The 14,163-nt window shown below is 36.7% G+C and overlaps 1 protein-coding gene across 2 annotated transcripts in view; it reads right to left on the bottom strand.

Annotated features, from left to right (window-relative positions):
• Positions 1-14,163, bottom strand: part of EXO1 (exonuclease 1) — a 44,988-nt gene that overhangs the window by 6,759 nt on the left and 24,066 nt on the right. For both annotated transcript variants that reach the window (XM_005690569.3, XM_018060275.1), the window contains exons 12-13: positions 8,196-8,754; positions 4,900-5,001 (exon numbers count right to left, since the gene is read on the bottom strand). In XM_005690569.3, the coding sequence (XP_005690626.1) occupies positions 4,900-5,001; positions 8,196-8,754 (661 nt within the window). The remainder of the gene's footprint in view (positions 1-4,899; positions 5,002-8,195; positions 8,755-14,163) is intronic.

Genomic DNA, 14,163 nt, shown 5'->3' on the forward strand with positions numbered 1-14,163 from the left:
TACACACACACACCACACGACTGGCAGCATACTAAAAATCGTGTCATACCACAACGTGTACTTTTTTCCTTGCTTAATATATCTTGATTTTACCGAGTAATATATCTTGAAGATTTTTCCATTTCACATGTAGAACTGAATTTTGTTTTGAATAGGTTGCTTATCTTTTTCATTGTACATGTGTACCATAATTTACTTAAACAGATCTCTACTGACATTTAAGTTGATCTATTCATTTTTAATTGAGGTATAATTTATAATATTGTATTAATTTCAATGGTACAGCAAAGTGACTCAGTTATACACACATATATATTATATATAGATTCTTTTCAGATTCTTTTCCCTTATAGGTTATCACAAGATACTGAGTATATTTCCCTGTGCTGTACAGTAGGTCCTTGTTATTTTATATAGGCAATGGCACCCCACTCCAGTACTCTTGCCTGGAAAATCCCATGGATGGAGGAGCCTGGTGGGCTGCAGTCCATGGGGTCGCTGAGAGTCGGACACGACTGAGTGACTTCACTTTCACTTTTCACTTTCATGCCTTGGAAAAGGAAATGGCAACCCACTCCAGTGTTCTTGCCTGGAGACTCCCAGGGACGGGGGAGCCTGGTAGGCTGCTGTCTCTGGGAAGCACAGATTTGGACACAACTGAAACGACTTAGCAGCAGCAGCAGCAGCAGCAGCAGCAGTGTGTATATGTTAATCCCCAACACCTAGCTTATGTCCCTACCCTACTTTTCCCGCTAACCCCTTTGGCAACTTAAGTTTGTTTTCTATGTCTGTGACTCTATTTCTATTTGTAAATCAGTTCATTTGTATCATTTTTTAAAAAAGATAATTAAATGATGTCATATAATATTTGTCTTTATCTGCGCCTTGAATTCATTGACTTGTATGCTGCTGGAAATGTGGAGGCATTAAAGTTTTGTTACTGTTTTTTTAGGACAGTATGAGTGTGGTAATATAAAACAAGGATTTAAAATTGATGATCCTAGTACAGGGTGTATAAAGAATGAAAAGATTCACACCTGAAAGATGAAATATTAAATTAGGATATTGGTGATAGGAAAAAAGGAGAGCAAGAAATGAGACAGAGAAAGAAACAGGATTTAGATAGGTATAGATGTCTTGACTGTTTTTCTTTAGCCTTTGAAATAGAAGGATCCAGCTGGATGTTATAAAGAAAGAGGACAACCCAAAGATTTTGAAACTGAGCAAATATTATTAAGTGACACAGAGCAAATATTATTACAGCTGATAAGTGCTTTAAGAAGTACTGGTTATATGTTTAAAAAGAAAGATGAGTTTGACTTTATATACTGAAGATGGACACCAGGGAGCAAGAGGGAAGGTTCATCGGGGGGGTTGTCACCAAAACAGAAGTGACAGTTAAAACACTGACAATGAAATCTGAAAGTGTAATAATAAGATGATGATTTAATGCCCAGATGTAACTTCTTTTGAGAAAGTACTTTCTATATCTTTAGTCCTACCACCGCAAATAATTTTAATATCTTTCCAGACTTTTTACCATGATTATACAAAGATGGGCTTCCCTGGAGGTTCAGATGCTAAAGAATTTGCCTGCAGTGAAGGAGATCCAGGTTCAATCTCTGGGTCAGGAAGATCCCCTGAAGAAGGGAATGGCAACCCACTATAGCACTCTTGGCTGGAAAATCCCATGGACAGAGGAGCCTGGTGGGCTACAGTCCAGGGGGTCGCAGAGTCAGATATGACTAAGTGACTAACAATCACATACAAACATATACAATATGCGTATTTTCAAGCATTTAAGCAAACAAAAACACCATACTACACATATTATTTAATAGCATGGTTTCTCTTTTCATTCAAAAATAATATGGACATTTTTACAACACAGGATCTGTTTGAAAGTCTTTCTCACTCAGAGATTTTTAAAAGAAACTTATATTTCCTGTTGGCTCAGCTAGTAAAGAATCCATCTGCAATGCAGGAGACCTGGATTCAATCCCTAGGATGGGAAGATCCCCTGGAGAAGAGAACAGCTACCCACTCCAGTATTCTGGCCTGGAGAAGTCCTTGGACTATACAGTTCATGGGGTCCCCAAAAAGTCAGACATGACTGGGCAACTTTCACTTTATATTTACATATTTTGCATTTATATATATTTATATAGTATGAGATATGACCTTCTTTCAAATAGATGTACTAGATCACTTATTAAAAACTTCTGTAAAGTTTCTATGCTTTTACAAATAAACATAAGAAGGTAACATATTAACTATATAAATATAGTTTTCTCATATAAGAAAAATAATATATGTTCACTGAAACCAACAACGTATTTAATGTATTTCACACCCTTATTTTTTAGATATTTAGATTTTTTTTCCAATTTTTCACTATTGCAACCAATGCAAGAATAAGTAGTCTTGTATTTAAATTCTTATTATCTCTTTAGGCTCAAGTTCTAGAATGTACTTACTGGGTTAAATTATTTGAACTCTTTCAAATTGCTTTCCAGAAATGGCACAGCAATTCTTATTCTCCTCAATATGATTATCCTAAGTAATTTTATCCTAATTAATTAATTATTGGGATAATTAATCATACCAATTAATAGGATTATGCTATCTTAAATATGATTATTCATTTCAGTGCTTTATACCCTTATAAAATTCAGTAAATTAAAAAACTTTTGGAAAAATAAGAGGTAAGAAATTATATTTTATTACTTTAATTTGTGTTATTTGATTATTAATGAGGTTGAACATGCTTTTATATGTTAATCATCCCCTTGCGCTTTTTGCTTTTGTGATCTCTGTTCATGTCTCTTGCCCATTTTTAAGGTAGGAATTAGTATTTTTATATTGGCAAGATACTTAATACATAAAATGGGCTTTTGACTTATGAGCTTTCACTATGCAGGCACATAAATATTTATATAGTCTGACTGAAAAAAACCCTTGACTTATCAGGGACCCAGATTCTAGAAGGCCTTTTTGCAATACACATCAAAGCTTTACAAATACCTGCCCTTGGACCAGTAATATCCCTCCACAGAATTCATCCCCATGAAAAATCGAATGCGTACAGTATTCAAACATTTATCAACAAAATCTTCATTGCAGTACTGATTGGTATAACAAAAATTTTTAGAGTAAAGGACAAACATAAGAAGATTAGTTAAACCCACACCACGGCTTATTTTAGTCATTATAAGTAATGTTACTTAAGTACATGAAATAGATCTTTATATACTATAAAGAAAAAAAAAAAGCAAGTTTCACAACTTAAATACCTATTAGGTTGGCCAAAATGTTCATGAGGTTTTTTCCATAAGATGGCTCTAATGGCACTTCCCTGTCTAAAACTTCATTTGAAACAATTTTGTTAGATTGCATTGTGACAGCTTTCATATTAGTGTGCTTTAAAAAAAAAAAAACCACCAAAATTAGTGAATTTCTGTGCAGTCATTTAATATTGAAGATGGAATTAAAAAATATTTTTGGCAATATTATACTTTATTATTCCCTGATAGCTCAGTTGGTAAAGAATCCACCTGCAATGCAGGAGACCCTGGTTCGATTCCTGGGTCAGGAAGACCCACTGGAGAAGCGATAGGCTACCCACTCCAGTATTCCTGGGCTTCCCTTGTGGCTCAGGTGGTAAAGAATCCACCTGCAATGCAGGAGACCTGGCTTCAATCTCTGGATTGGGAAGATCCCCTGGAGAAGGGAAAGGCTACCCACTCCAGTATTCTGGTCTGGAGAATTCCATGGACTGTATAGTTCATGGGGTTGCAGAGTTGGACATGACTGAGCAACTTTCACTTTCATTTTTCACTTTTCATTCCAGGAAAGGTACAGATTTCTCACTAGACGAAGATCCACAGTCACGTAGACCAATTCAAGTTGACAGTGATCAAAGGGAGACACAAACTGAGATCAAAGTTATACCACACAGGAGATAGCTCGCTCACATACTCAAAATATCCAAATCAAATGTTGAAAATCATATGCACCAGCTTGCTTATGTTAATTGCTTTGAAGTTTAGGTTCCACATAAGTGAAAAAAAAAAACCTTCTTGACAGTATTTCTGCATGTGATTCTCTACTTAAACATAATTAAAACATTCTGCTATAAAAACAAATTGTGACAGGCAATCAAAAGTGGATACTGTTCAACAATGTGGAACAGAAGAGATTACGAAACAGAAGAACTACCAACCATACTGAAGGACAGTCTTTATCCAAACAAAGTGATGTGTATATGGCGGAACTGGAAAGGAGTCCTCTATTGTGAGTTCCTTCTGGAAAACCAAACAATTAATTCCAACAAGTACTGCTCCCAACTGGACCAACTGAAAGCAGCAAGCACTAGGTGAAAAGAGTCAACAGAAAACGTATCATCTTCCATCAGGATACCACAAGGTTTCTTTGATGACCAGGCAAAAACTTACAGCTAGACTGGTTTTCTGATTTAACTGCCATATTTAGATATTATAACTTTGGATTTTCATTTATTTTGGTCTTTATAAAATTTTGAAAATAATGTACCTGGAACAATTCTTTACTAAAAATGATAAAAGTTTTGGGAAGACAGTTACGATGCTGCCTGGAAAATGGCAGAAGGTAGTGGAACAAAACAATAAATATGTTTTTCAATAAAGGTCTTGGTGAAAATGAAAAATAAGTCTTTTATTTTTACTTAAAAATTAAAGGAACTTTTTGGCCAACCCAATACAAATCAAGTACAAATATGGTCCTAAAAGATCTGAAGGTAGACATTTTTGTGTAAATAAGGATATAGGCACTTTGAGTTTTAATTTTGCTTATATTCATATTTTCTGGTAATAAGCATGCCCTGCTTCTGAAATTTAAAAGTAATTTATATAAGTGTTTTACCTTGTTTCTTAGAAGCGTGTCTTTCTTCGAAAACTGAAACAAGTGTAGCTTGGATTTCTGATTACCTTGTTTATCAAGTGACTTAAAATTGCAATCAGATTCCTAGATCCCCAAGATCGAAAAATAGAGCAAAATTAGATTTTTACTATCAAGATTTTATGACAACTGACCAATATTCAACAAAACATAAAACAAGTAAATTGAGAAAAATCAGTGTAAATAAAATGTAACTTCTCAGAAGAAAAAAAGTATTAAAAGCATGAAATACAATAAAAGAAAATTAATGTGGAAAGAATGATCTTTGCCAGTTTCACTACAGAGAATTAGTAAGAAGTTTCAGTTGGAGAAGTAAACTGTATAAAATATAAATTAAAAAGCTCTAAGTGGGGTCTCTAGAACCAGAGGGAGCACACAGCTCTTCTTAAAACTGAAGGTGTTTATGACTGGTGGCTGAGATGGTAAAGAATCTGCCTGCAATGCAGGAGACCCAGGTTTGACTCCTGGGTCAGGATGACCCCCTGGAGAAGGGAATGGCAATTCATTCTAGTATTCTTGCCTGGAGAATTCCATGGACAGAGGAGCCTGGTGGGCTATGTCTATGGGGTCACAAAGAGTTGGACATGACTGAGTGGACATATGCCTGAGACGAAATTGACTTCTATCCAGGCAAGAGATACGCTTCTGTGTGTACAAAGCAAAGAACAATGCTCAACAAAAACAGAGTAATCTGGGGAAAAGCAACTCATGTTCATGGGAACAATGGCATGCTTCATGCCAAATTTCTAAGCAACCTTCTGGCTTAAGCCATTGGATACAGAATCCATGTGATGCTGTACCCTTTCAAGGACTTTAGCAAGTAAATAAATAAATTCAGGAGACTTTACATTTCTGCATTTTTCAAGAGGATTTAAAATATATATATATTTACCTTGGGATTCTACATAGCATTATATACTTAAAAAGCAATCCAAAAGTCAAAAATATTCCTTTAATTTGGATTGTAATTTACAGAAACACTTCCTTGCTCATAGTAGTGATGACTCTGGGCTATATTGTTTCTTAAAAGAAAGATCAAGAGTAAGATCCTAAGATTAATTAACCTCAAATAGGGTTAATGAACTTAATAAACATAGAGTAAACAGTTGTTGCTTTTCACAGTGAACCACCAATGGAAATCTCCAACGCATTTTCTTCAGAATCATACAGTAAAAATGGTATTCAAAATGAAACGTCAGTCACACTCTAAAACATTTTCTGAATAAAGAAAGATAACATAATTTTTAAGTTATCTGTTATTGTCCCAATTGTTTGATCATTAATCCTTTTATCTTAGGAGAAATTTACCACATCTGGTGGCAAGAGATGATTTAATGAATCATTTTTAGTTTAGTTTGTTTTTTTTTGGTGAGGGGAGAGAATTTATGTTTCTATAACTGTAATCACAAAAATGATTGCCCAGAAGACAGACATGTGGATAGTTTTGTCAGCATGACGAGCTCTTAGGCTGTGAGCTGGTAAGCCTTCTCAGTAAAACATGCTAAAAGCTATACAAAGTTAGTAAAACAGGAAGATGTCTGCTGGAAAAGGAACAAAAATACCCCCAAAGGAGTTCAGAGGACTTGAAAGTATCCTCATAAAGAGATGGTGATTTTTAATGAAAGATATTCAAGAAACAACAACTATGATGGAACCCAAATGGTGCCATGAGAAAAATGCAGTCAGACGTGGAAAATGAAAAAGATGACATTAAAATGGAGGCTCGTGTTAAAAGAAACAGAGTCTTTGAGACCAGTATGGATGAACTGAGCACAAAGTGAGTGAACAGGAAAAGAGTAGCAAAAGCCTCAAGGGTTTGGTTTGGCATTTTGCTGTTGTTTAGTTGCCAAGTCATATCCGATTCCTTTGCGACCCCATGGACTGTACCCCACCAGGCTCCTCTGTCCACGGGATTTACTAGGTGAGAGTACTGAAGTGGGTTGCCAGTTTCTTTTCCAGGGGATCTTCCTGACCCAGGGATTGAACCTGCATCTCCTGCATTACAGGCAAATTCTTTACAGCTGAACCACCAGGGAAGCCCCTCTTACTTAAAAATCTGGAATGGATTTGAATACATTAACTGATTTCAGCTTTCTCTAAATGAAAACAATTTGTTTCCACATTTTAACTAGGCTTTTTTCTTTGAGTCCAATACAACTCAAGTTTCCTTTAGGAACTTGAATAAAATATTTTCCTTTTGATAAACACAAGATATACTGATTTATTGGGCTTCCCAGGTGGCGCAGTATTAAAGAATCCACCTGCCAATGCAGGAGACACAAGAGATGTGGGTTTTATCTCTGGGTCAGGAAGATCCTCTGGAGAAGGAAATGGCAACCCACTCCAGTATTCTTGCCTGGAAAACTCCATGGACACAGGAGCCTGGTGGGCTACAGTCCATGGGGGTCGCAAAAGAGTTGGACACAACTGAGCAACGGACCACAGGTACACAGAGACATACTGATTTATTAGATGTTTAATATTCAGGATTATCAGTCCTCAAAATTCTGTCAAATATTACCAAGGTTATAATTGTTCTTACAACTTGATAACTATAGTTGTGAACATAAAATGAAGTATGTTAAATTAGTAAATTTGAGATAACTTATGCCATCATATCATTTTAAAATATGACATCACTGGGTCTTACTAGTAGTAGTTATTTGGAGCTTTGATTTAAGTAAGAATAAAGCTATTTTATGAATAAGAAAAAAATGGCTAGGATGCTTTTATTAATTTAAACAGAATAACATAAAATCCCTTACATTACTATCTTATTTTATCATAAAGGGGACTTACAACAAGAATAATAAGAGTAAAAAATATATATATTTCTTAAGTATTAAAACTTAAGACAAACACCATCATGTTAATAGGGTTATTTAGTTATAAGGTTTCAAACACTGTCTGAATTCAAGACTATATTAAGGATTTATATATTAAATTTATAATAACTTCAATAAGCTTATCATTTTTAGGTCTTAAGTGTTCCACAACTTGAGACACTTATCAGTGGATCACATAGTGATGATTCAAGATATATAGCTAGATTAAAAGTATAAGAGTCTAAAATATGAAAGATAAAGAGAAGGCCTTCAGATGAGTAAAACATGAACTTTCTACACAGTAAGGTCTAGAGTGAAAAATTAAAACAACCAATTATTTCCGTAACATGAGCAAAATTTCCTCAATTATCTGATTAACACCCTATTTTCTCTTACATATGAATTTGAAAACAAAGACTTCAGAATGTGACTTACCTCTGAATCTGAATCCTTACTAGAAGGCTGAGAAAGTTTTGATGCATTTAAATTGTGTGGTGACAAGTCCATGCTTTCCTGAGACTGTGAAGAGCAACCCACGTCATGTAAGGGATGTGATTCATCACTTGACTCATCACTCTTTAACGGAGCTACATCAGACATCTCAATATTCTCAGGCAGAGAGGTGGAAGAATCACTCTTTCTACGGAACTGCTGCAATGCTGTGCTTGGAGAGGGGCTTGGAGTTCTTGAAATATCTCCAAGACTTCCAGACCAACTGAAACAACTTCTTAGTGTCCCCAAGGTGGGTGGTGAGATGGTCCTCGTGAACGCGCTGGTCTTAAAAGACTGAGACTCTTCAGCCATCACAGTCACACCATCTGGCGTCTGCTCACTGGAATTATGTGATACACTGGTATCACCCAACTTCTTGTCCTCTAGACAATCTGGTTCACCTGCATCGGTTTCTTTATCTGTGACAGCAGTTTCAGCTAGAGGCTGGCTGCTTGCTTTCTTTGATATACAGTCAGCAGAATCCAGAGAATTGGAAAAAAACCTAACAGAAAAAAACAACGGAAACAATGCAGAAATATTTGAGTTTGTTGTCACAAAGGTGACAACATTTATAATGGAAAGATGGTTGCTTCTTTTTAAAAATAAATACATTAATTTCCTAAATAAAGGAAAAATATATTTTACACACGGCTGACCCATCTGCCAATGCAGTAGCCACAGGAGCTGTGGGTTCGATCCCTGGGTCAGGAAGATACCCTGGAGCAGGTAATAGCAACCCACTCCAGTGCTCTTGGAAAATGCCATGGACAGAGGAGCCTGACAGGCTTCAGTCCATGAGGTCACAAAAGAGTAGGACACAACTGAGCCACTCAGCAGACATGCATGACACTCAAATATTTGAACAGATAAATATGCAACAGAAAGGATACTTAATAACTATTGTCTCTTATCTTGTAATTTGAATACAAATTAAAATACAAGTAAAATAAATTAGCTATTTACCTCTCATTTTAGCTTAATTCCTAGTAGTAAACCGTCTGGGAACATGTAGTAGCATACTAATCTACCAAGCTTTTTATAGACCCTATATATTTCTATACTATTTTAAATACTGAGGTTAAGACTTTCAAATTAATTACTAAATTCTCTATTACTAAAGAGGTACTACTTACTCAGGGTAGTAGCTTTAAAAAAGTCATTTTAAAAACTCCAATATAAATTAAACAAAGATTGCATCATTACTTGGAAGGATGTATTCAAGTAGCATTTTTAGGTTTAAAAAGGAAATCCTAGAGCATATGATCGCTTAAATATGAAACTTACAAAGGATGTACCTCCTTAATAAGCATTAGTTCAAAACCAAGATGATAAGCTGAATATTTACTAAGTACTCGAGAGTAAAAATCCTCTTACCTTTTCATCAGATCATTACCTCATGTGTGTGGGTATAAGGCAGAAAGGAAGCAGCATGTGAAAGGAAAAGTTTTATCTGGTTTTTCATTGAGCAGAAAACATCAGCTCCTTTAACTGATCACATAGTCCATTTTTCAGCAAACAATAACCTCTATGATATCTAAACATATTTCTATATATTATTTCATAGGTAAGAGAAGTTAGAATAACAGAGCCCAAGGTTGTAAAATTAATCAGCTTAAGAACAGAGGATGATGGTTGGATGGCATCACCAGCTCAAGGGACATGAGTCTTAGCAAACTCCAGGAGACAGTGAAGGACAGGGAAGCCTGGTATTCTGCAGTCCATGGGGTCACAAACAGTCGGACATGACTGGGTGACTGAACAACAAAGAACAGAATTAAAACCCAGAACTCCTCCCAGTTCATGGTTGCTTCTTTCCAAATAGCCTGTGGTGTTACTTAACTGTTAATTATATTTCTAGATCTCAAAAAATAAAATATGCATTATAAGGATCTATATAATAAAGATTAAAACAGACTTTCAAAAGACAGGCCATTGGAGACAAACTTTTGCATATTTAATACACTTCCTGTTATGTTACATTAAAAAGAATGGGTTGGGAATGACCACTGGCATATATATTAGTGACTGGGCACTTGTGCCAGCTGTCTGATTCACACAGCTTCTGCTAGTCTTGAAACAGTCTTATATATATTATCTTCTATATATTATTTAACCCATATTCTATAGTTAATAAAAGTAGGCTTAGAGAAGTTAAATGGCACGGGAAAGACTAAGTAAAGAACGGAGCAACAGTTCAAACCCAGGCCTACCTGACTGTGTGCTCCTTTCCCACTACAAGGTATGACTACAAGGTACCACTACAAGGTATGACTAATCAACTATGACTAGGAGTCTTTCCTATCACTATTACTAACTATACAACCCTGGCAAAGTTTCTTAACCTCTTAGAGCCTCAATTTCTGAGCCCAAAATAGAGAAAATAACGCTGAGCTGAATATCTCATAATACTGTTGTGAAGAATAACATATAAAAGAATCTTGAAAATCAGCTAAGAGAACTAATTTAATAACATCTAGTTATTATTAGATATTGCTATATAATCTAGATCAGAAAATTATACATCAAAGTTTCACTCACACTTATTATTTCACAGAAAGTTGATGCAGAAAAAAATATTTTTCTAAGCATTTCTTAATATACCCTCTGAACCATTAGTGAAACATCTCACTAAACTAGGTAAAGCAGCTATTTACAGCTTTGGAGATTTCATTAAGTTTCCACAGTGACTCAACAGTCAAGACCTGAAGAGATACACAAACATTATTCTCATTTGTTTTGCTTGTTTGTGCTCAGTCATGTCCAACTCTTTGCGACTCCTGTAGCCGCCAGGCTCCTCTGTCCATAGACTCTTCCAGGTAGGAATACTGGAGTGGATTGCCATCTCATTCCCATTAGCTGTCTCCAAAGAGGCAGAAAAAGGAAATTCTATTTTCACCCAAAAGGAAAGATAAAACACAAATTTCAAAAATTTCTCCCAACGACAGAATTCAACTTTCTAGAATGTATAAAGCAACATATATCATCTAGAAACCCATTTTCCATTTGCGCAGCCACGTTTTCATTACTGCATTGTTAACAAACACCTTTAATGAGGGTGTTAATTCTTTAACAAAGGAAGATTCAGAATGATCATTTCACTGTACTGTGAATGTTTCCTTGAGAAGATCTGATGGGAGAAGGGTTTGACACATCCCCTAAAAGGAGCTTAGGGATTACCAGTGGTTCATTCCTTCATGACCACTTCCCATCATCACGGTTAGACAAAATTGGCTGCAACCTAACTTATTAAACTTGAAAAAAAAAAATCACATTCTAAGTCTTCTGGAGAAATAAAGAAGCTGATAAATTTTCTTTTTCTTAAAGTTACTAATTCTTGTTTCTAGTTGTGGTACCACTATCCGAATTCAATGAAACAGAGCTATTCATTGTTTGTCTACCATCTATTGGGCACTATTTTACATACTTTACTTATGTTAATAATTTAATTCCATCAGCAATCCGAAGATTGCTATACTTGAAGAAACTGAAGCACCCATAAATTAACTTGCCCAAGTCAAACATCCCATGAGTAAACAGGACAGGATTCAAAATCCAGGTGGTCTAATCCCAGGGTCCAAATTTCTAACCCCTAAGTAATATTGACTCTTCAAATTCTTATCTTCACTAGCAGGGACTATGACAACAGCCACTGGCCCTCTAGAATCCACTCTTCACAGTGTGTTCAGAGTGGTCCATCTCAGGGGTCTCCAATCATGGAGACTGGTCCATGGCCTGTTTGGAACCAGGCCACAAAGCAAGAGGTAAGAGAAGGGTGGATGAGCAAGTGAAGCTTCATCTGTATTTATAGTCACTCTGCATAGCTCACATTACTGCCTGAGCTCTGCCTCCTGTCAGATCACTGGTGGCATTAGATTTTCATAGAAGCGAGAACCCTATCGTGAACTGTGCCTGTTAGCGATCTAGGCTGTGTGCTCCTTATGAGAATCTAATGCCTAACGATCTAAGGTGGAACTGAAGAGGTGATGCTAGCTTTGGGCAGCAGCTGCAAATACAGATTATCACAGGCAGAGATATACAGAGATCATAACAAATCATACGCTTGCAGACTTACATCAAAACTCTATCAGTGATGGCAAGTGACAATTAAGTGGCATCTGGTGGCAAGCATTACAGCGGTAAGAGAGTTGATGTACTTCAGTTGTACATGTACATCTGGTAGCAGGCTTTAAGTCAGAATCCAATGCTTATTTTTAGTTCATGTGTGGCCTGCCCATTATTTTATTTACTGCCTCTAATTCCTTGCCTCTTTTCTGCCCTGCACACTTGTCTCAGTCAGTTTTGGTAAGCCCACAAGCTAACCCTAGTGAAAATGAGTAAAAAAAAAAACAAAACATTACTGGAGAACTTCTTTGAAAAGGGGGAAAGACCCAATGATGAAGCAGCAGAACACTCTAAGACTGCCAACAAAAAGAAACCTGCATTTAAAAGAAAATACCAAGAGTCCTACTTAAACTACGGGTTCATTGAAACATGCAATTCACATTCTCCAAGCCTGCTTTGTATAACATGTGGTGATTAGCTATCTAGAGAAGCCATGAAACCTTCAAAACTACTTTGCCACATGGAGACCAAGCACCCAGGATTAAAAGACAAGCCTCTGGAGTTTCAAAAGAAAAAAAAATGTGAACATGAAGAATAGAAGCAGTTCTTGAAGGCCACCACTTCATTAAATGTGTCTACACTGAGAGCATCATTCTTAGTGGCTGACTGCAAGGCTGAAGCTAAGAAGCCCTTTACTCTTGGTGAGGAATTGATCCCACTAAGGACATTTGTCAGGAACTTTTAGGAGAGGCTTCAGTTCAAAAGGTGGCACAGGTTGCTCTCTTGGCTAGCACCATAACTAGACAAACTGATGAAACAGCAGAGGATATTGAGGCATAATTGTTAGAGAGGATTAATGAGTCACCGTGGTACGCAATCCAGGTTGACAAGCCTACCAATGTTGACAAGACAACAGTGCTTGTTTTTGTGTGATCTGGTTTTCAGGAGGATGTGCATGAGGAAATGTTTTGTGCACTTCTGCTGGCAATCAACACCACAGTTGCAAAACTATTCAAGTCTCTGACTGATTATGTGTCAGGAAAACTGGTCATTTTGTGTTCAGAAATGCACAGACGGAGCGGCTGCCATGACTGGACAGCTTTCTGGTTCCACTACATGGGTCAAAAAGCTCATTTCTGAACGTGAGTCTGTGTACTGCGTCATCCATAGAGAAATGCTGGCTAGCTGAAAAATATTACCTGAACTTAACGTTTTGCAGGATATGATTAAAATAATCACATTAAAGTACACTAAAGTGTACATTAAAGTACCTTTAATTCAAGTCTATTTGCACAACTCTGTGAGGAGATGGACACACGTCTTCTCTTATACACAGAAGTGAGGTGGTTTTCTAAAGGTAGATCACTGGCTAGAGTTTCTGAGTTATGAGAGTCACTCCAGAGATTTCTTTTAGAAAAACAGTCACCACTGTTAGCGCATCTCAGAGAAACAGAAGGGGTTGCAAAACTTGCTTGTGTGACATATTCAACCTGCTCAGCGAAATCAGTCTGTCACTTCAGGGGAGAACAACTGTGCTCAAGTCAGCAGATGCAGTGGCTGCATTCAAAGCCAGACTGGAATTATGAGGCCGACAAGTGAACACTGGGATTTTTGACATTTCAAACATTAGCAGAGATTTTGAAAGAGCCAGAGCCTTCTTTTTCCCAGCTGGATGCATGATCACCTGTCTCAGTTTTCAAGAGTTTGAGCATCACTCCCCTACCACGAAAGACCCCTGGACTGGGAAGCAATGGATCCGCGACCCATTTGTGAACAAGCCAGGTGAACAGACTTTGTCCATGCTAGAAGGGGATCACCTGCTTGAGATCGTAAATGATGGTGGCCATAA

Source organism: Capra hircus, chromosome 16 (assembly GCF_001704415.2).
Source record: "Capra hircus breed San Clemente chromosome 16, ASM170441v1, whole genome shotgun sequence".
In the NCBI taxonomy this organism is placed as follows: Eukaryota; Metazoa; Chordata; class Mammalia; order Artiodactyla; family Bovidae; genus Capra; species Capra hircus.